Genomic DNA, 22,400 nt, shown 5'->3' with positions numbered 1-22,400 from the left:
ATAGGTATAGGAAGTTATGGCAAAATTTGATGAGGACAGAAGAATGACTCAACATTGTTGGCTGGGCATAAAAGCTTACACTTGTGCTTGCAGGATGGAACATACAACGTTCCCCTTTTCATTCCTATTCCTAGAATAATGTGTCTCAATGTTACTATGGGTGTATATTTAAAATCCTTTTAAAATGCAGACTCTGACTTAATATTTCTGGGGTGGGACTCAAATTGCCTCAAATTGCACCTGTCCAACAAGTTCCTGGGAGATACCCTGACCACTAAAGACCTCAGGGTTCCCTGTCCTGTATATGATCTTAGTGCTTAAAGAAATACTCATGAAGTTTTTTTACTGATTGTGGGTTGAAAAACAAGTTGTAAATGGATAAATATGCATAGAGGAGGCAATGGAACAAACAACAGTTTCAAATTCATTAAAAAAACAAACAAAAAAACAAAAACAACAACACCAACTTTTCTGGCACTGAGTTATTTTAGGATTATATGCAAGGCTTTTCTTTTTCTTGATAGAACAAAACAGGTAAGACTGAAGGAAGTTAGCACAAGGAAAAGATCATTTCCTGTTTCTGTTCAACAAACACAATTTTATATTGGCAAAGATCTATTGAATGATTTGGTCAATAAATAATGTTTGCCAGATATTACATTGTGGAAAATCCAGGTGTAAACTGTTGAATCAGTGGCTTTAACAACCCAAAACTTCACTGTCCCCAAACTCCCATTCTGCCTTACAATATATCCTCTAAGCCCCGGTGGTATTTCTGAATCTGGAGATAGAGGACAGGTGTGTGAATAAGCACCTTTTAGAAAGGTTAAATCATAATTTTGGCTTTTCTAGGAAATGAGGGTATACCATGAAAGCAGGGTTTGGATCCATAACAATATTTAGTCAAGAGTTTTCTCCTCGACCAAAAAAAGAAACTTTAGCAAAATATATGAGTATGTGACATGCATGCATGCAATGTTGGCCCACACAATGTCAGGTGGAACAAGGCTGTTTGTTTTTAAAAACTTGCTGACTTAGTTTTGTTTTAGGCAGAAACATATCTAGTTTCTCCAAACTCTATCTCCCAGATATACTGTGGAAAGAGGTTTATTTATGTTAAAAATGAATCCTCTGAAATAAAATACTACAAATCATAAAGTAAACTGTTAGGGAAAACCTCATGACAATGGGGTAAAACTCAGGAAAATCAAAATTCAGGAAAGCAAAATTTCATGACTATTCTTCAAGAATATCTGATCGATAGCTGGATTAATATCTGTGTTGATACTTAGTGGCAATTTTTTGAAGACACAGTTTAATTTGAACTTTCAATGGGGCAGGGGAATCTCAATGTTTTCAAGGAACTGTGGGAAAAGACTTCAAAAGACATGTAGCAAAGTGACTGTACCCAACTTCTAGGAGTAGAATCTGACACTCAGGATCTATGAACATGAAATGTGTAGGCTTGGAGGGGACTAGAACTGGCTGCTTTCCCAATGGTAGAACCTGAGGTCAGATGCTATAAGTTAGGTAACTTTCTTCACTAATCTGCCCCATCTCCCACTTCAGTTACATCGGATAAAACATAAGGTCTTGATTTCCAGAGGCACAGCAGGACAACAGAGCAGAAAAGGAGAGCTGGCCAGTGTGTTCTGATTCATCAATTGCAAACACAGTGCAGGTGATGACAAAGGCAGAATGCCCGTGTTTGCAAGGTGAGGAGTGAAGGAATAAATAAAGGAAAAGAACAAGAAGAGGCAGAGGGCCAGCTTTTGTTTCTAACATCAACAAGGGCTACCCTGAGTTTGTAAATGAGAGTTTACCACTGGCAGCCTTAACACTGGGATCTCGTTAAGAAAACAGAATGCTTTCCAAAGAGTGGCTATGAGCAACTGTGTCAATACAGATATAAGGACCACTAATCCAAAAATTATTAACACCATTAGGCAGGCATTCTCATATGTCAATGCAAGCCTGTTTGCACTGGTGTGTCATAAGGTCTATGTGGAGCCTTGTCCATATGTTAGAGGAACCAGCTATAAACAGAAAACCAAAGAGAACAAGTAAAAGTTCCAGCACCAGTTCTTATTTGATACCTTTATCTTCCCACCTTACTTCAGTAATCTACAGAAGTGTGATATTATGTTTTTTTTCTATAGAAAAATTAGAATATGTGTGTATATACAGTATATAGTCATTCCATAGCCAATGTTATGTCTCTCATACACATGTCTTCAGCCACAATTCCTAGCTCATAACTTCCCTAGTAATTTCTTAAGTGTTAAAGGTGTCTCTTGTTTAAGGTGATGAAGGTAACTTTTGAAAACCATATAAGAAAGGGGGTGGCTGGTAGGGAAGCCAACAAGAATAGAGGGAAGGCCTGGTCCCAATCCCCAGTAAATCACTGATCTGGTTAGTAAATGGGTTTCCAGAGTTCTGCGTGCCTTACAGCAAATCAATCAAACCTGAGATGGGTGCCCTGGGCATCTGATTAGGCTAATGTCAGAAGGATGGGCAATGTGGAGCTGTGACTGCAACCTCAAGCTTGAGGAGGGGTTCGTGGAACCTCCTGTCTATACCTGGTTGGTCAGAAGCAAGGGCTACCCTAGGGCTGTTGCCTGCATCTGAAATGGGGGTTGTTCTAAGCCCTCTACCTGTGGTGCGGATGCTAATCACAGGTAGACATAATGTCAGAATTGAGCTGAATTCACAGACACGCTGCTGGAATCTGATTATTGCTTGTTGGTGTGGGGAAGCCTCAACACTCATACCTGTTGAGCTGCAGGACACCACTACAATTCAGCACAACTGTATTCCAAAACCAGAAGAAACTAGTATCTGACTTGAGAGGGGCAGATGAAAAGGTGGCAGAGGAAGGAACAAGTGAGCTAAAGATACAAAGTAGCTCAAAACCATAAGGAACTGTATGTAACCACTTTCACTTCTCTGTAGTATAAGATACATCCTACTATTCTCTGGGTTAAACACCTCTCTATGCTGACTTCAGTAGGTTTTAGTAAACTCTTACACTGTGAAAAACATTTTGCTGAGTTCCTTGCTCAAAGTCCTTAACTGGGATTCACCAAGATCCTTAAGTGGGAGAGGTAATAAGATATTTAAAATTATGTATTAATATGCATGAGTGCATATGTCTCATTCTCTTAGGCTCTAATTTTTATAATATAGGTATTACATTAGGCTTATATGTAAATTGATTATAAAGTTTCACTGACATGTTGAAACTTATATGGATGAGGTGAATAAAGAAATCTGAAGGCACTAGTATAACTGGGACTGAATACCCATCCTCTTGGAAAAAAGATCTTCCCAATTCTAGAGTTGGGGAGAAAGAAAGAACTGAAGATGGATGACTAGAGTGTAAAGTGCTGTAGAATTTGATCTGGGCTTTACCATATCAGTAGGAGTTCAACAGCTACAAGGAACAGAATGATAGCAGGCACAAAAACATTCTCAAGCTTAAAAAATTAGAAACACAAAACTAAAGAGCTTATACATATAAAGGCAAACATAAAGACTTTTAAAAGGAATTTTTTCTCTACATACTTTATATTGGGTCATAATTAGAAGAATTTTTCTCTATGAAATGATGAGTTTGGCACTCTTCCCAACTTAGTAATCCAGATCACTTCAACTCCAAGAGTAGAGGAAGAGAGCCACAGAGCAAGATAGCAGGCGAATGTTCTAAAGTAGTGGTCAAAAAATGGTCCCAGGGAATCTGTTGGAGATTCAAATTCTTAGGTCCCACTTGGGTTTACAGAGTCAGAAACTAGAGTTGAAAATTTGTAGTTCATTCAATCTTCCCAGTGGTTCTAATCCAAGCTAAAGATAGAGAAACACTCTTAACACAAGCTCAGATATTTCTTGTTTGTTGCATATGTAAGTGATCAATGAGGCTAACTGGCTACTCCGATGGCATCTGGCCAGAAGGAAATGATGACTCTTAGTGGGCTCTCTATCTTTAATATCTCCTCAGTTTGCCTTCTTCTGAGGATCTCAACAATCCAGCTGGTCTCTATAATGAAATCTAGCACGTACTGTATGCCAGGCTGGATGTGCTAGGTGACTTGGAGGCAGGCAGCAAAGGACAAGAGACAGGAAACCTTCCTTTAGTCATTGTGTTTACTATAAACCACTGCAAATGTCTGTTTTTATGTTTCTTTGTTTGAATGGACTATGGACTATATTGTAGCCATTTTTTAATTTCCAAAACCTACATAGTTAATAGATGACAAATGTTCAGTAAATGTGGTTTGAATGAATAGATAACAATAATAAGTAACAAGACCCATTAAAATTTACTGAGTACCTACTATGTGTCAGAAGCTAAAATGTATATTAAGCTATTTAATCCTCACAATTAATGAGGCAAGATGTGCTATCATATCAATTTCACAACTAGAAAACTGAGGATATCAATATTAAAGTAACTTAACTGGGTAGCCTGTTTTAGATGCAGGCTGTCCAGCTTTAGACTCAACAACTACTAAACCAGGCAGCCGCCCCCATACTAAACAAAGTATGGGCCAGATCCAACAAAACAAGTTCTCCTTTCGTCCTGCCTCAGGGCCTCTGCTTTTGCTGTGCTCAGTCCAGAGGGCGCTTCCCTTAGTTCTTCATGTCTCTTCAAGAGCCACTTCCTCAGAGACTTTGCCAGACTCATTTATACAAATAACCCCACACTTACTCCCTTTCTGCTCCTCGCCCCACCACCACACACAACTTGATTCTGCTTTTATTTGTTCTGTTTTTCTTCTACAAAGTCACCTCTATGAGGACTGAGCTTTCCAAGTTCATGATTATGTCCCATAGAGCCTATGTCCCCTGACAAGTGGTTAGATGCTGGAAAGATCGTTGAGTGAATCCCCACTGGTACTATCCAGCGACTTCTGCCCTGCTTAAGCACATGGTTCTCTTAAAGCCTGGACAAATTCCCACTTATCCATTTTGTTACTTTTTATTTCTGTCTGTATAATCTTCTGATTTATTCAAACACCACTGGATTATTCCAGTTCTTGGTGTCAGGTTTTTTTTTTTTTCTAATTAAAGTAAACTGCCATTTATTTCTCACACTGATCTTTAACACGAGACATCTTGTTCTTTTTCATAAATATGACTCATATGGAAAAATATAAGTTGAATATAGGGACTCACATGTACCAAAATGTTTCCATCAATACTGATGTTTCCATCAATATAAAAAGTAATGGCAAAGTGAAAGATGCCTGTCCAGCCCTCAGGTCTAAGTGACCACTACGTTTGGATACAAGCCTTTTGGATATATCCCATGAAATTTCACTGGATGACTCTTAAAAGCAAATACCATGTCTTTTTGCACAAACACTTCTGGTTTTTCTTTCCTTCTGCCATAATAGACCTTCAAACTCTTAACATTCATAGCCAAGATGTAAAATATGCACACAGAAAGATACTTCCAGATTAGACTCAAAGTATTAAAAACTAAAAAAAAGGAAAGAAAGAGAAAAACTTGCTGTTATTTTCTTGAAGACTACAAAGGGAATGAAATTTAAAGGTCATAAAAGTGTGTCAGTTTGTTTAGAGAAGTCTTTCAGGTAATATAAATATCATCAGCTACAGTTGCTATGGGGCCCATTTGTTTACCAAACAAGAACACAAATAGTTACACAAAAGCAGAACAACATTTGGGTATATAAATGGAAATGGTTTTGCCTTCTGGTAAGTTTTCCAAAGTGACTTTAAAAATGTCTCTATTTTCATCTTATTCACTTGGAAATCTCTGTTTTCTTGATTCTCCCTTTTCAGTTCTAACACCTTCAGGGAATGTTTTACTCTTAGATTTCTCAGACTGATAATGATTTTCTTTTCCCTTTCTCTTTTTTCTTTTTAAGACAAAACCAAAACCAAAAAAAGTAGGCCAACAATCCAAACTGTACAATGAAAATGGTTTTTACAAATGAAAATGCAAAAAAGAAAGAAAACAAGGAGAGCCAGAGTTTATAGAATTCGAGTACAGGCATGCAGTCCTTAAATTGAGTTAATCCCTGAGCAACCACCCAGCAAGGTGTGTGTTATTTCAACTGACTTTCTATAAACCAAGTATGTCTCACGCACCTGAATTTTACCTGCTGAGTTAACATTTGTTTTTGAAAATGGGGGGGGGGGTTCCCAATAAGGACAGAATCTAGCAATGCTGTTCTAGAATTTCTTAGTTGAGTGTATGTGGTATATGTGCATGTTATAACTCACATCATCTATAAAGCAAACTGCACCACAGAAGCTGCTGGAGGGGAAGCCTTCTCTTCACACTACATTGACCACAGCACTCACCGGGCACAGCCTCGATGCCTTTCTGTGAATGGGACAGATTGCCATATGGATGAAGACACTGAACAAGCTGTACAACTCTTGGCGACATGTGCCCGGGGGGATTGTACCATATTAATGCCACCTGGGCTGTGGCATTTGTGCTCTGTCTGTGCAGAGGCTCTGAGAAGCCCATCAGGATGTTATTTTTGAGTACACACAAAAAGGAAAATTACAGTTAGGAGAATTCTCTGGCTAGCTATCTGTTGCTCAATTCCCGAAATAGTTTCCCAAAGGAACAGTTATCTTCTTTATTCACACAGGCAGAAATGACAAGCTGGAACACATATTAACAATTTCCCTTTGTGAGCTTCCACTATTGTTTTAATGAGGAGAATATACTTTATAATATACTTAGGCCTTGAATGATTACAAAGGGAGGGGGGCTGGAATAAAGAACTTTAGGACTGCTGTACATATGTAACGTGCTCATTTGCATTACCCAAGTGAGCCAGTCAGCAGAGCAGAGGCTCCCTTAGAGAGCCAGGCCAGAGGAAACACCGGCATGGACAAAAAGGCTTCTTTTGCAGATCTTGAAAAAGAACAACCTGACTTCTGCTTAAGCCTCATGCACAGGTTTTCCTCATTTGGCCCCATTATTGATTTATGAACACAGGACCCCTGGTTGTCATTAAAATGAGGTTGAAATAACACGAGGAGTTTTCTAAGCCACATGGCCTCTTAGACCCTTGGTTTCCCTATGCCCTTTTGGACGGCTCCACTAAAGAAACTTTCTATTCATTAATCTAAGTAGTTAAGTATACAATTAGACAAGACCTTGCAGGTAAAAGGGCAAAACCTAGTACAACAGAAAATGCTGTCAGAGATCCTGAAAGCTGGGTTTTGCTGTTGCTCTGCCTTGCTTTCCTTCACGCTCACGGTGCAGAGTCAACTCAAGAAGGCTAATAAATGCATATCTGGGAGGAGGAGACACTAGCCCTTCTACACAAGTGCAAACACCTGTAAAAACAGCTGGGTAGCTGAACAAAGGAATCTGGACTAAAACATCCCGTAAGCAAAAGCAACTCATCAGAAAAGAATGCCTACCCTGTATGACAAGAGAGACTAGGGGTTCAAACATGATTTTATGAAGGAAGTCTGATCTGACACATCAGACAAGAAATAGCCCATAGTCGAGATTCATAGTATACAATATCCCAAGAAAAAAAATGAAAATGAACCAAATTTAAAAGAAACCTATAAAAGTGAATCCAGACCAATGATATCATTTTATTGGAAAGCATTTATCATTTAAACACAATAAATAGAAAAAGATTTATAGAGTCTAACGATGCTGTGTTATGGTAAAAGGCACTTTATTGAAATAAAACAAAACAGCTGTTACAGAATAATGGCTGAGTTTTTTTTTTTTTTCTTTTAATCACCGCACAGAGTGAACAGTCAAGAAAATCCATAAACCTATCCTTCATGGCATGCCAATATCTTAAAGATTTTCTCCCTTTGCCCTTTCTGCATGTGTGAACGACAGGAGGTGATACAGCACCTGCCACACTACCCTGTAAGAACCTCTCCTCCTACATCTAAAAACCAAAGTAATTGGTTTTAAGAAATAACAAAATAAATGGATCACAGGTCTTCAACACACAAAATCACTGAGTACCGTGCAGCAGCATACCGGAGGTCCAAAAATGTTGATAAGCTCCCAAGGGCTTTTTTCTAACTTCCACAAGTACATTTTTGCCCCAATTAGCCTACGACCCATGCAGACAGACACGGGGGAGGCGACATTACCAGGAGTATGCTCAGGAGCAGAAAAAAGCACCGCCATTTTGAGCCTCTCCACTGGCCACACCTACCTACATCTTTGCCTCTGATACCTGACAGAAACCAACTGCCTTCTACACCCTCCACACCATGTCACCTGTTTCCAGCCTCCTCACTTCCCTGCTTGCAAAAAGATGAGAACTGGCCATGAAGAAGTACTTCTTGTAAATCATGGCTGAAATGATAGGTCTGACCTCTGGGCCTGGAACCTGAATTTAGTCCCTGGAGACCGCAACTCAGTAGTGGTCTAGAGCCAAAGAGGTTCTGATGAGCTGCCCTCTTGAGAACCATCAACATATGGCAGTTTTTATAAGGACTTGAAGGCTAGGATTTGGTTCCAGTCCTTGCCTGGTCTCTAAAGAGTCATATGAGGCTTGTGCAAGTTATCAAATCGATCAAGGCCCCACAGCACCTTCTTTATAGTGTAGCCTGTAACCCCACAAGTTACTGTGAGGCTTAATTGGGAAAAATCACTATCAGCGCCTATGTCAAATCCTCTATGCATTGTGTCCTGCTTGAAATAATAATTCAATAAATGTTAGTTGCATTATCATTTCCATCATAGGTGTCAAGTACTATTACCTTTAAGCAATATTCTCCACTCTGTTGGCTCACACAGAATGGCAAACCCCTATTTCTGTGAACAGATTGTGTCTGGGATATTAACAGATTTTTTTTTTTTTGGGGGGGGGGGGACTCTGTTCTTTCCAACAGTGCCAAAACCAGAGTATGCTGTTTGCACTGCTTCTCAAACTTGAATGTTCACACTAACACTAGCAGAATCCATTTAAAAATGTAGCTCCTGAGTCAATAGGTAGGTCCTGATTGGGGACTGAGACTCCCTATTTCTAAGTTTTAAGATCCTGTCAAAGTTGCCTCTGAGTAGCAAGAATCCAGAGTATATACCTCAAATTCAAAGCCTCGACTGCAGGAGAGGCGCGAGTACCTGTTACAGAATCACACTTGTGACTTCTTGAAAGTCACGGAAACACTAGTTGGATAATTCTAGGTCAGACCTTGACAAACTTTCTCTGCAATGGTAGAATGATGAAGATGCTAGTTTGTGGGCCATATGGTTTATGCTGTAACTGTTCAAGCGAGTCATTGTGGTGTGAAAGCAGCCACAGACAACTTGTAAGTGAATGAGCATTAGTGTGTTCCAATAAAACTTTATTTGCAAAACGAGCAGTGGGCTGGATTGGCTGGTAAGCCATAATTTGCTGACTTCTGCCACAAAACAACTGCCTCAATAAATATCAGCAGGTTATGCTAGTAATCATTTTGAGACAATTTGGGACAATTTAACTGCAGGTTCTCCAAAACGCTCTAACAGAACAGAAAGAAGTGAGGTAGCTAGTTTGCACAAATACTTCAAATCAAAAGAAATCAAAGATTATTTGGTTTTTGAAAGATAAAAAAAAAATAAGATGAGGGAAAACTATTCAGAATAGTGGGAGCTAGAGCTTACTGCTTACATTTCTGGCTCCACAGACCCTAATATGAATATGAAAATATGCAAAAGTTAAAAGCTTGTGTAATTGGAACAGTCCTGAAACGAAGCTCCTAGGATTTTAGCAAGTAAACCAAGAACACCAATATTTATTCACTAACATAAAAATTGGTTTTTAAAAAAAAAAAAAAAAACAGAAACAGATTGAAAAATAGAGAGAAATACCAGGCATGTCTATGTTTCAAAGTGTCTTTTGAAACTAGCAGGGCTGGTAAACACAAATGTTATTGTTATATAGTCAAATGCATGGCAATATGTCAAGAGGCCACAAATCAAAAACAGAAACTACGTATCAGGTGAAATTATCTGAAAACACACAAGCCAGGCAAAAACCTTCAGGGGTTATTTGCAGCCAAATAACTGTACAGTGTGTGAAACACAAGACACTGGGATACATGGATTGTGTCAATAAATGAGAATGACAGTAAAAAAAATGCAGGTTCAACCTCACAGAGAAAGGTACCAGGTGTAAGAGACCTGATTCTGAGAACAACAATATGGTGTTAAAGAAATATGAGGCTATACAACCATGATCTTTCCAGAATTTAAAGAAACTTCTTTCACCAAATACATAAGGAAGTCTTGAAACAAATATTTAGACGAACGATGAATCTGAGAAATATGCAAGTTATAAAACATCTACTAATGGTGTTTAAACTGAAAGCAAAAAGCTGGGAAAGATCAGAAAAAAGGAACATTTCTAAGATGGACGATAGAGGACAGTTGAAACAGAATAAAGTCTGTATGATGTTCAATCAGGCAACTTAAGATTTACAAGGCAAGAAGGGAAGTGAGGACACTTTTAAAGAAGAAAGCAGCTCATTTTGCATTTGCCTGTGTGCATATCCTGCATGAGGTTGATTTTATTCCTTACGTTCCACTTCAGACCAATAGTGATTTATTTTGCCAATCTACACCATCCCTTCATGAAAGGCCTAGTAAACAGCTCTATCAACCTGGAAAGAAGAAAATCTGGTATTTTCTTTTAAATGTACTGATATGCGCACACAGTAAGTTAAGTCAATAAACATCTGCTGAACAGAATTTATCTTAAATTTGAAGTTTCTTTTGGTAACACTGGTTTTAATCTACCACATTTAAGCTTTCACTTCTCAGCTCAGCAAAAACTTCAACTGCTATTTTACACACTATGAACTCAAAGACAGCCTTGGATTTGAATCTTGAATATACCACTATTAGTTCCATGACCTGAGGTTGGTTAATCTCCATGACTCAATTTCCTTATCTGTAAAATGGGTATAGCAACCCCTACTGTTTTCTGTGGTGATGTGGATAAAATGAGACATCATTCCAAAGACAAAAGTGCTTGGTAGAGATGAAAGACTTGATTAAATATGAGTTCCTTCCCTTTCCCCAGTGCTCCATAATATAATGTGATATTTAGAATTTTAATTCAGGCAATTACTTAAGTAGTAATTGCTATTTGTATTTACATAGCTGCTTTGATCCAAGAAGCTCAAAGGGCTTTACTAAGTTTAGCATTTTAATAAATGTTTCATTTGCATGCTGTTGATTTTGTTTACCCACAACCAAAACTTGGAATTTCCTAAAGCCATCTACTCAGACATGTTAAGGTAACAAGATAATATCTTCATGTTTACAGGTTATCTACTTACCTAAGGTGTCAAGACTCTCTTCCCATGGGATAAAATGACAGTAAGAGGCACACATTTGCCAGCATCCTCTTATAGCTCCTTTTAGCTTTTGCCCACTGAATTTCATTCCCACAGAATTTCATCCCTACTACAGTTCTCTCACGCACTGACAACGAAGCTGTGTTTATTGCACCAATGAATTTATATATAATCAGTGCAATAAACATTATTAAATTGTCAGGAGCAAATCAAAGCACCAAGGAGCCAGTACTGAATTCTAATGACGCTGAATGTCCATGACTGCGTGGGGACAGAAGCGTAACAAGCTCTGATTTGAGCCTTGGCATCGGCCGCACAAATCACATGGGCTGCTCCTCCCGTAATAGTGCTGAATATTGATAAATGCCTCTACCCTGCGCAACAGGGAAGTGGGTTTCTATTGGCAATCTTTACCAAAGTGTATTTTTTCCCTTTTCTACACTCAAGGGTTTACCCTGAATGATTTAATTATAATTTTCCTTGTGTAAGACAAATTAAAGAGGAGAGTAGGAGTGTCGTGCCAAGCACATTATTTATCTCCTTAACAGATTGCAGCTCACCAAACCCCAGAGCTGCTGCTGCAGCGGCTGCTCGCAGGAGCCTGCAAAATGCACGGGAACAAGAGTGGGGGAGAAAGAGCTTTGCAAATGGCATAGAAATACAGAGTTCAGTTAAGGTTATTAGATATCTCACTATTTTAAAAACAAACAAAAACTCAAGATCTTGCCTTTTTCCAACAAATTTTCACACAGAGCCCCTCCCACACCCTTGCAAAAAGAATTCTTAAACTGTTCACCTTCAGATTTGAGTTTTAGGGATTATATTATTATTTAGTGTGGCAGAGAGCTCCCTGTTCAATATTGCCACAGAAGTGGGTGGGGAAAGAATATTACAAATCAAGGGTGAGCTTGGAAAAACACACAGTTCACAAATACTTTGTTGAATGTGGCAAGAAACTTCTCCAAGGGCCTCCTGAGATAAATGACAACTCCGTGTATAAGTGAGAATATTATTTTTATAGTGATAAGTTTTTCTAGATTTCTCACTACTTAAACAGGACATCGAATTTGCAACTTTAAAATAGACCACAATGTATAACCACATCATACTCACTATAAGTATCTATATGCACATGAAGCTGGCTAGCTAATCATTTAATTTTTAATGATCAATTCTGTAAGTTTATAACTTTGGAATTAGCTTCACCTTAAGGTGCTCATTTGTCTTGTCTAATACATGCAGTTAAAACTAACCAGAATTTCCTAATAATCCAGAGAGGTCTAGGAATCTACCAAATAATATAAATTGAGAGATATAAGAGATTAAGTAGCTGCATATTATTTCATGGTTGTTTCTTCACTGCAAGTACATGTGGAAAATTTTTATATCCAGATTAAGGCTAAGTGGAGCCTGGATTCTTTCTTGATTCATATTCTATTTTTTGGAAGGTAGTATTATGAAGATTATGCCCAATGTCTGCAGACATAATAAGGATCATAATAAACAAACAAACAAACTTATTCTCTTGGAATTAGAATGTCTCTTATCCATTTACTTTCAAATGTGCCTTTTAAGACGTGAAAAGGGTTATTCTTTTCCCAATTGCCTCATTGCTAATCTACCACCTGACTGCAGGCATATATAGCCTTTAAGAATGAAACTGAGTACAATGCACTAAATAAGGAGAGTTCTCTGTGCAGGCTCCACAGTGGCCGATGAGACCGCAACAAATACCTTAAGTGCATCAGTTGGCATTTCTCAGTGTAAGGTCTCCAGCTCTGCCTATGGATAGAGATGTAATTCAACCGCTCTTCCTAATGGATGGCATGAACCTGAGGATATCAGAGCAACTACAGCAGAGGAGGACAGCCTAGAACCTGCCTTTAAAGCTCTCTAAGACCTAGCCTTTTCCCTTTTTTTCTAATGTATGAAGACATTATAAGATACCATTAAAGCAAAAGCTAAGACTGGCTTCCAGACATACAAATCATCCTCACTGGAAACAATAAAAGCTACTCCAAAACTGAGTCTTAATAACCACCAAGTTCTTCAAATTCTATTAAACCAACACGTTTTCAGCATCTCTTAGTTCTTCTCTATCTGCCACAAAAATTCCTGATCTGAAAAGGACAGCTTCAAGCCTTGGTTAAAACATAATTTTCATCTTATGAACCTCTCCTAGATTTAAACATGAGCGAGACACACAGAAGTATTCAGAAAATTTTCTGTGATTACCATCCTTAAATGGATAAAGGATCACTGGTAGTGAGATACACATTGACTTAAACCTACGGACTTCTTGCATGTTTAATATGCAAGAAATGCATGAAGCTACATTTGTAATTGCTATGAAAAATAGGCTTCAAAAACTTGCACAGAATCACTTTTATTAAAAAATAAAATACAGAATTTGTTTTTCCTGATGATATTATGTCACAGATCATGGCACATTTAACTTTTAAGGTTTCTTCTATTTGTGGAGGTCATGCCTATGAAATATACTGAAGATAGTTTAAAAACAGTAACCCGATAGAAGTTTTCAATTTCAGAGGCATTATGTAGTACCCTTTTGCAAAGTATTTCAAGAGTAGTAGTAATGCTTCTGGTACTAACAGAAAGTAACAGGAATTAAAAGGTTAATTTTTTTCTTGTTTTTGGAACTGTATCCTAATAAGAAGTCGTCTAGATCGCTAAACAATGTCAGCTTCCAGTAACAGCCAAGTGATACTCAGGGAAATTAAACATATAAAGTATTAACTGCCAGTAGGCACACGGCAGAGGAGACAACACAGTCGTGTATCCATGAGCAAGAGAAGTGCTACTTAAGTTTGTGGCTGTATTGCACGGCTCCCTCCATCCCTCCATCTTTTAAACCTTCACAGAGAGTTTCTTAGAAGAAAGGCCACATGCCTGGGGATACTACAGTGAAAAAGATGGGCTTCCTGCCTTCAAGGAGGGTAGAGCAGAGCAGTCTAAGCTCCCTCTTTTCTCAAAGTGTAATTCAAAATTGCCCAGCAGACACTATGATTTCTTTGGAAGGTGCCTAGAGCCAAGGAATTCAGCTTGTACAGAGTGTGTATTTGGCAGAAAGAGTTGGCCTAGAAGGCTTGAAATTCAACCCACCCAATGAGAAACCAAAAGACACTGCCTGGGTTCCTCAGCTGAGGTTAGAGTTACAAAAGTGCTAATTTCTGTGTTGAAAAGGTGAAAATAATTAGATGCTTCACATCCAAACCATACTGAATACATTCTTAAGTAATTATATGCACATTCAAGTCACAAGGACCCAATTAGGGATCACTGAGATAAAGCGAGGCAAGGCCACCCACCCCTCCCATATTAAAGACAGATCTGGACACATCGCAGCTTCTCTTTCCTACCTTTCCCTTTTGGGAGTGTGGACTGAGAGCTGTCCATTGGTAGAGGCATGAGGGTTCATTATTAAGGAGGTCTTGGAAGGTGCAGAGGAAGACACGCATGTCGTGGTCAGATCCAGGCTGCTGTGATTGTTGCCTGTGGTTTCTTCTGCAGTATGAGCGCTTGTCACTTCTTTCCAGAGCTGCTGCAGTTCTGTTGGAATCATGCCTGAAACAAACAAATTGGATAATTAAATCAATTAACAGCTAATTCCGTCCTCTTCAAACAGTAATTAAATCAAAGAGTCAGTAAACAAAGCCTAGTGTTAGTTTTTTTTTTTTTTTTTTTGGTATGTTCAGTATCTTTTCCCTCCCAGTGAAGGCAAGTACAGGAGTAACAACCAGGTCCTCCCACTGAGCAGCCAAGTTCAAGTGCCCTCATCACACATAAAAGACACTCATGGAAACGATTCAAAATACAGGTCCTTTGCAAAGACAGTGTGCCTCCCTCCAAACTGTTGTTTCTAGACTTTTGAGAAAAAGTCAATAGATGTTACTGTATTTTTAGACACAAAGAGGGGCTCAAAATAAATCTGTTCAACTATACTATTATGACAATATGAACCACAAAGTGAATAATTTTTGCGCTTAATTCTTAAATGATGACAAATAGCTTTGTTATTAAATATAGTTTTTATTAATCATTTTTAGACATAAATTATGAATTCATATCGTCTTCCTGAAATGCTTTTCAACTTTTAACAGTCAAATTGATTATACTATGATTATTTCATTAACACACCTATCTTCCTCATTAATTTTGGTTTCTAGTACCACATGCTTAATTGATGGATGTGTCTACTGAAAAACTGTGTAACTTTTTATACAAGTAACACTATTATTACTGTCATTTCTGAGATCAATGCTAATGAACCATCACAGAATGAAACAAAAATGTAAAATAAACTTAGAGTGATAAAGTTCTCTTGTTTTTTAAAGGGGTCAAATGGCCACGGGTCTTAAGAAGTAAGACCTGTGTGTTCTCCAAGAACAGCAATAATCGGTATGTCAATCTGCAGTGTGGGCTTCGTGGCCTTTATGGAGCCTAACAGCATGCCTCTATCGCCCAAGATTTGCAAATCCTAACTCAACACACGTTCTAGTACCCAGAAGAAATACAGTGTAGATGGCAACAAGCAGTAACAACAAACAACAACAGCAGCGTCCTTTGAAAGGACATCGAAAAGATATCATAAATCCTGCACATCACAAGGTAATCCCACATTAGAACAGGACATCTGGATTGCAGTTCATTGTTTCAATCAATTGTAACACAGCTATCCTAGAAAGCCTGCCATTTTCTGATGATATAGCAGCAACTGAAACAGGCATGTTTCTTACCAAACCTTAGGTATTGAATTAAAAAAGAAGGCTGTGCGCATTATATTCATTTGAAACACATAATAAAAAATGCCAAGGTCTAAATTTAATTTATTTTTGTCATTTAGAATACAATGGATAGATAATCATCTCAACGTGATCAGCCAAACATCTTTACTTTGCTAAACTGTTAAAGATTTTAATTATGCTAGCATTGGAGAGCACTGGTCTAATGAGGCGATGGACTCCAGAGAATCCGAGTGGTTAAGAACTGTGAAATGAGTCTGATAGGATTTTTTTATATTCACCGTGGATCGTTTGCATATCAAAGAGGAGTAAATTATTGCACAGCAGACCAATAACCTTCCCCGCCTCTCTGAGAGGAGTGTTAACAAAAACAGTTGGTCTCTCCTAAAGGTTCTCCACAAAAATGTTCAAATACTCAAGTATTTGCAATTAATAAATATTATAAAGGAGGCTTCAAACGATATATTAAGTGGTCAGATATTCTTAGAACACATCTTCAACAGCCAAGTTGGTTTCTTCTTCCTTCATAAAAATCAAATGCCAATTATATTTTGATGGATTTTGTCCCAAATGAGCATTTAGTTATTAGGCGTATTCAATTATTACTTGTCCCCTGAAATTAAACCTCGAAGGCAAATTAAACAAAGGGAAAGGTCATTATACAATCCCATGTCCGGTTGTGCTGCATGTGGGCTATTATTTTCAAACACCTTGCAAAGTGACAAGTGGGAAGCGTTGGTAGCTAACAGGCCTGCCACTGGTGTCGGCACACCAACAATTACCTGTGAGTGTGGCTGACCCTGTGCCCACTGTTCACTCAGTTGAAACAATAGTGAATAGGCTTGTCTGTTGATGATAGCACAGATATAAAACCAGACAAGTCAACACCTATTTTTATTTTCTAGGGAGTAAATACACATAAAAGATCAAGCCGCCTACTTCTCAATTTAAACTAATTGATTTCTGGGTCAGATGCATAGGAGGTGGAAAGATGGAAGAACACAGTTCTAACAACTGCATCAACACTTACCCCTGGAAAAGAGAATGCTGAGGCCACTTTAAGAGTAAGCTGTTTCTCCAGCAAATAAAGACAAATGTCCTGTTGCACTTGTTACACCTAGGGAGCACATCAATTTACCCTACTGTCTTTTTATTCTAATGGGCTGGCTCATCAGTTTCATCATCCATAAGGAGAAATGGTAAATAAAAGACTCACTCATTGACAGACAAGAGGCATACTTCTGGGTCAAACTTCAACGTTCTAATTCCGTTTAAGGACAATCTTGTCAGACTTATAGAGCAACAGTCAAATCAGCTTCCTTCATCAATGCAACACCTTGTTAGTGATGTTAAACTGTTAGTTCAATGAAAACTAGCTACCAAAGGATGCTGTTATTTGACAGCCAAGATCTCATGATGGAATTAAAGCAGATAAAAGGTAAAGTCAGTCACTCACCTGACTAATGGCTATCAAATTTCCAGAAATCATGCAGGTCTTCCAAAATGGTACCGAGTACAAGTAACAATGGCAAGGTCAAACAAACCCAAGAACAAGTACACAAGCACATATGTCACTTTCTCTAATTTATTCTTTACATTTTGAGAATTAAAAGGTCAATAGAAAAATATATGACTATATGAAATGACTGGTGCTAGGAATATTAAATGATTAGAAACACCAGGAAGAAAAGAGATACACTAATTATGCATAAAAGAGAAGGTTCTTACAACATAAAAAAAAAAAAAGCCTTTTCTTCCAAAATTTTAAATGAGAGAAAGGGGCCTTCAAAATGTGACCCTCTCTTTTTTCCTATCCTGATAGGTACATGTTTAAGCCAAGGCCTTGAGTAGGTATGTAAAACTTGTGACTGCATCATAAAGGGGCACTACTAGAATCTACAATACATAACCTCTCTGTCTTGCTACTTTCCTTTTTCTAGGGAAAAGGGCCCCTTCATTATAAAAGGAAAATGCAGACACAGGTTTAAAAAATGTATGTTGTGGGGACAGTTGACAGATTACTGTTCATGGAACTCAATTTTACAACCCCAGGTATCACGGGCTCAAAGACAAACAGAGTTGATCAACCTTTTTTTGTCCTTGTACATCCATACCCAGGTGACCATGTGCAAGCAAGCAGAAAGTTGATTTAAACCTTATAATGACATCAGTTTTAAGCCATCATGTCTCTGATAAAAAAAAAAAAAATATGTGGCAGTCCAACATGACTGAATTCTCAGATCACTTTGGGTGAGAGTCGGGGAGACAAAACTACCCTCCTGATTCCACGGAAGACGATTATGACATGGTAGCTCACTTCACTACAAAACCAGATTCCAGAAACATTTATATTGACTTTATGCATCTTTGACACACAGAAAGGCACCCCTTAGATTTTAAATATGCTTCTTCCTAATGTTGCAGGGGCTAATAGTTACAGCAGACTGCTAAGCATATCAATCAATGCCATGACTAGTGAATTACCTACCGGTGTCTCTGATATGTTACTGCAGAGATTACACTTCATGCATCACCACATTCATTTCTTTCACATTACACATGAGCTTGTCTTGTCACTGCCCAATTGCCCTCTTTTGGACAGCTTAACTGATGTACTATAACAATGAACCTTAGTGAGCAAACTTAATAGTATAGGAGTGGTGGGAAAAGATGAGAAAAGTAGAAGCTGGAGTCCAGAGGGTGTGTCAGAAGAGCCTGCCATGCTCCCAACAATAAACCTCAAGGTGTAATTAATGCACTTTACAACATTTGCAAGCACAAAAATGCATTGCAAATGTGTCCTTCCTTTTCCCCTCGGACTACTCAGTTACCAACTCTTCAGTTTTGACAGCAATGAAGATGATGATTATGTACTAAGGGGAGAAAGGAAAGGAGCACCAGGAGGAAGTTAGAGGAAACTAGAGTCTCCACATTAAAAACATAAATAAAAACAAAAAACTGGGGAAGGGACAGAAAGTGGGTGTGGCTGACTCAAAAGAGAAGATCCAAATGTAGAGACATGCCTCACTAGTTCCACTTGGCACCAAATAACAGGACAGACAGCTACGGCGTAAGTATCGTGAAAGGTAAAGGTCGGACTACACTGTCAAATGCAGAAAGTGAGTGTCACCAAAGGCTTTGGTTACCAGCCTTTCAGGCACACACAGCGCATGATCCACATCAACCAGAACTGACAGGAGTGGGGGCATCCTTAAGGAGGCAACTGAGATCTGCTGTACCATGTATCGGCTAGGGACTTGCCTTTTAAACACACACAGGCCTTTCTTTTTCTTCCCTTCCTTCCTTCTTTTCCTTTTTCTGGTTCTGAAGTATCCACTTGCTTTTGCATTACACATATGAACAAGCTAGAATTGCTTAAAGCACAAAGATATCTAAAAACAGCACTGATTTCAGGTACTCATTGGGATGACAAGTCAAGGGCTTTGCAAAAGAAAACTTTAAATCCATGAATATCTTGTAACTTTTCAAGGACCCTGAGTTTCTGAAGAGGCGCAAGCTGTGGAACATGTTCCCTATTCTGATGACTGTAGAACAAGCTTATTCAAAAATCAATAGTCCAATAAATGCAAAAAAAAAGAGAAACTCCAACAACAACAACAACAACAAAAAACAGCCTGGCTTTTGTGACAGAAAGAGATCAATCATAATTATTTGCAGAAAAATAAGCCCAAATTTATTCCTAAATATGAAAAAGTGACATCTATAATACATTGCTCTGATTTAAAACAGAGCAAGTTACACGATATAAAATAAGTTTAACATGACTAGTATAAAATACAGCTTAAAACGACTACACACAAAAGCCTTCGCGAAAATGAACTGCTGATTCCAAAGTGAGTACACTTGGAAGCTCAGACCAAAATGCTCAGTAAGTCAAAGCAGTGCTGCTTCTTTACTTCAAGAATGTACTACCCAGGGTCCAGGGACCTCTCTGATACTGAGACCCAGAACCACCGCATGGCTTCATTGATGGTGACATGATGTGTAAGCACAAAGTTCATTCTTATTACCTCCCACAGCATTTTCTTAAGTTTGTGCATGTATATTCTAGATAGACAATCTTCCTAACAACAAGCTGAGATATGCCAAGAGACACTGTACCACTTGCGCCTCTGAATCTTGACCAAGCAGCGCCTTTGGTATCCTGCAAGCTTACCTTGAGCAAGAGGCTGAAGGGGCAGGGCAGGCTGCCCAGGCTGAATGGTTAGCAAGCCCTGGCGCTGCAGAGACAGGAGGTGCTGCTGCTGTAGTTGCTGCATCTGTAGGAGCTGCTGCTGAAAAGCCAACTGCTGGGTAGCCACCTGCTGCTGCTGTAAGACATCAGGAAGAAAAAAACTGAGATGGCCACTTCCCAAGGAAGGCTGGAAGTCTGGATGTTTCGAAACACACTGCCATTGTCAAATGTTAAGAGTGGTCACTAGAGTTTAGTGGACAGCTCAGTGACAAGTCTGGTTTAAAAGGGACAGAACACATCACCTCTGAAGAGAAGTGAGGGGTAGATGTATTACCTTCCTGCTGCCTGCTTCCATAGAAAAGAAACTCATCAATCAAGTCAGCCTGTAACTACAGTTTCAGAGGCTTGAGTTTTTGCAGTCAAGATGTGAACTTCTAAACTTTGCAACTGGTAATTACTCTCACTCAAAAAACCACACCGCCCTAATCTGGAGGCATTTGAACCCAGACCCTGTGAGGTGTGAAAGTACAAGTTGCTTTCCCCCTGCCTGCACTGGGAGAAGCTTTTAACTACTCTGTTTATCACTTTTGACATAAATAAATGAGAAAAAATCAGACCTTTGAAGAAGAAAAACTTCATCTAATATTGTTAATTAGCCATGACAAACGATGAAATAACATTGTAAATCTTTCATAGAAACAGCCACTAGATTTTAATTACACACATTCATAATTTAGCAAACAACATCGTACTTGACTGTGAGTGTTTAATATGAAGGACACTTTAAAGCTTCAGATGCCGTAACTTGGCACAGGTTTCAGGAACCCCTGGGTCTGGTTGTTGGTCCTGCTTCCCCACCCCTTTGTTCTGAAAAAAAAAAAAAAAGGGGGGGGGCTTTATGATATGATAAATATCTTGTTGTTGATCAGACAATGACAGGAGGAAAACTTTTGTTGTGTAAAACATCAATACATCATTCCTGTGTTTAGCGGGTCTTGCTCCAGCCAAAAAAATTAATGTAGATTTCCTCAGTAATTATCTGAGTGATAGAAAGATAATACAGAGCAGAAGCACAATAAATAGAAGGAAATTATCTAATATCCTTAATCTGCTAGGAATCAAATCGTGGTGGAGGTCTTAGCCACATTGTGGCTAACAATTATGAAGGGAATATTAACCCTTCCCAAACTGTAGCCAAAAAAAGAAAAAAAAAGGAAATGAACAAGTTGTTTTCCAAATTGTACTCAAAATGACAGGCTTTCACAACTGAAAGGACTACACAACCCTTTCAGAGCTTTTAATAACTATACTTTACAAACAACTGCATTCACTTAACCTAACATGTGACCTTGATCTGATATATCCATAAAATGGTATGTATATCAAGACCTTCTGATGCAAAGTTCAAAGGAAGAGAAAAATGATGGTTTCCTTTTGGTCTCCGTGTAGTTTATTTTACAGTAAAAACCATCATTCTCATATTAGCAACCAATTTCAGACTTACCACCATGCCACTGAGAAAGTTAATTGAGTTTCACTCCAAAAAACAAATTCTATACCACTAACAACAAAAATTTAAATAAATTTAAATGAAAAGCCAGTGTTTTCATTTTAAGAACAGCATGCATAAAATGATCCAATTGTTTTCACCCCTTCCCAAGTTATCACATTAATGTAAAACCCAATGATAGTTATATTCATGTCAAAATGATTTTTTCACTTCTTCAACAGATATTAATTCGCAACTTTTTTTAAAAAAAGAGGAAGGGAAAGAAAAAACAACACTGACACAATAAAAGATCAAGGAATTAGCTCTTCTTGAAGCAGAAAATGAGGTGGGGGTGCAGAAGTTGGGGAGGTGTTTCCTGTCTTACTGTAAGTGAAATGTTTAAAAATTTTGTATTTATATAAAATGACTGATGGCTTTTCTGTTGTCTCTGTGGCCATCCCGAGGAAAAGCTCATGAAAGCTGTCCACGTTTGAAAAGCCAGGATATAAAAGTATACAAGGCCCATTGTCCAAAGAAAGAATTTAAAAGCAACACTGGTTGCCAAACTGTGCTCCCCACCCAGTTACCAAACACAGGATACGAGTCCGTTTGTTTACTTCTCACAATTGAATGCATACAA

At 38.4% G+C, this 22,400-nt stretch overlaps 1 protein-coding gene across 1 annotated transcript in view; it reads right to left on the bottom strand.

The window, feature by feature from the left end:
- The window catches only part of FOXP1 (forkhead box P1), a 226,593-nt gene that overhangs the window by 60,138 nt on the left and 144,055 nt on the right, over nucleotides 1-22,400 (bottom strand). The window contains exons 5-6 of the mRNA XM_004675975.2: nucleotides 20,254-20,407; nucleotides 14,694-14,898 (exon numbers count right to left, since the gene is read on the bottom strand). Of these exons, the coding sequence (XP_004676032.1) occupies nucleotides 14,694-14,898; nucleotides 20,254-20,407 (359 nt within the window). The remainder of the gene's footprint in view (nucleotides 1-14,693; nucleotides 14,899-20,253; nucleotides 20,408-22,400) is intronic.

Source organism: Condylura cristata, unplaced genomic scaffold (assembly GCF_000260355.1).
Source record: "Condylura cristata isolate star-nosed mole 26May11 unplaced genomic scaffold, ConCri1.0 scaffold00004, whole genome shotgun sequence".
NCBI classification, from domain to species: Eukaryota; Metazoa; Chordata; class Mammalia; order Eulipotyphla; family Talpidae; genus Condylura; species Condylura cristata.
This window is presented reverse-complemented; position numbering and strand designations above follow the sequence as displayed.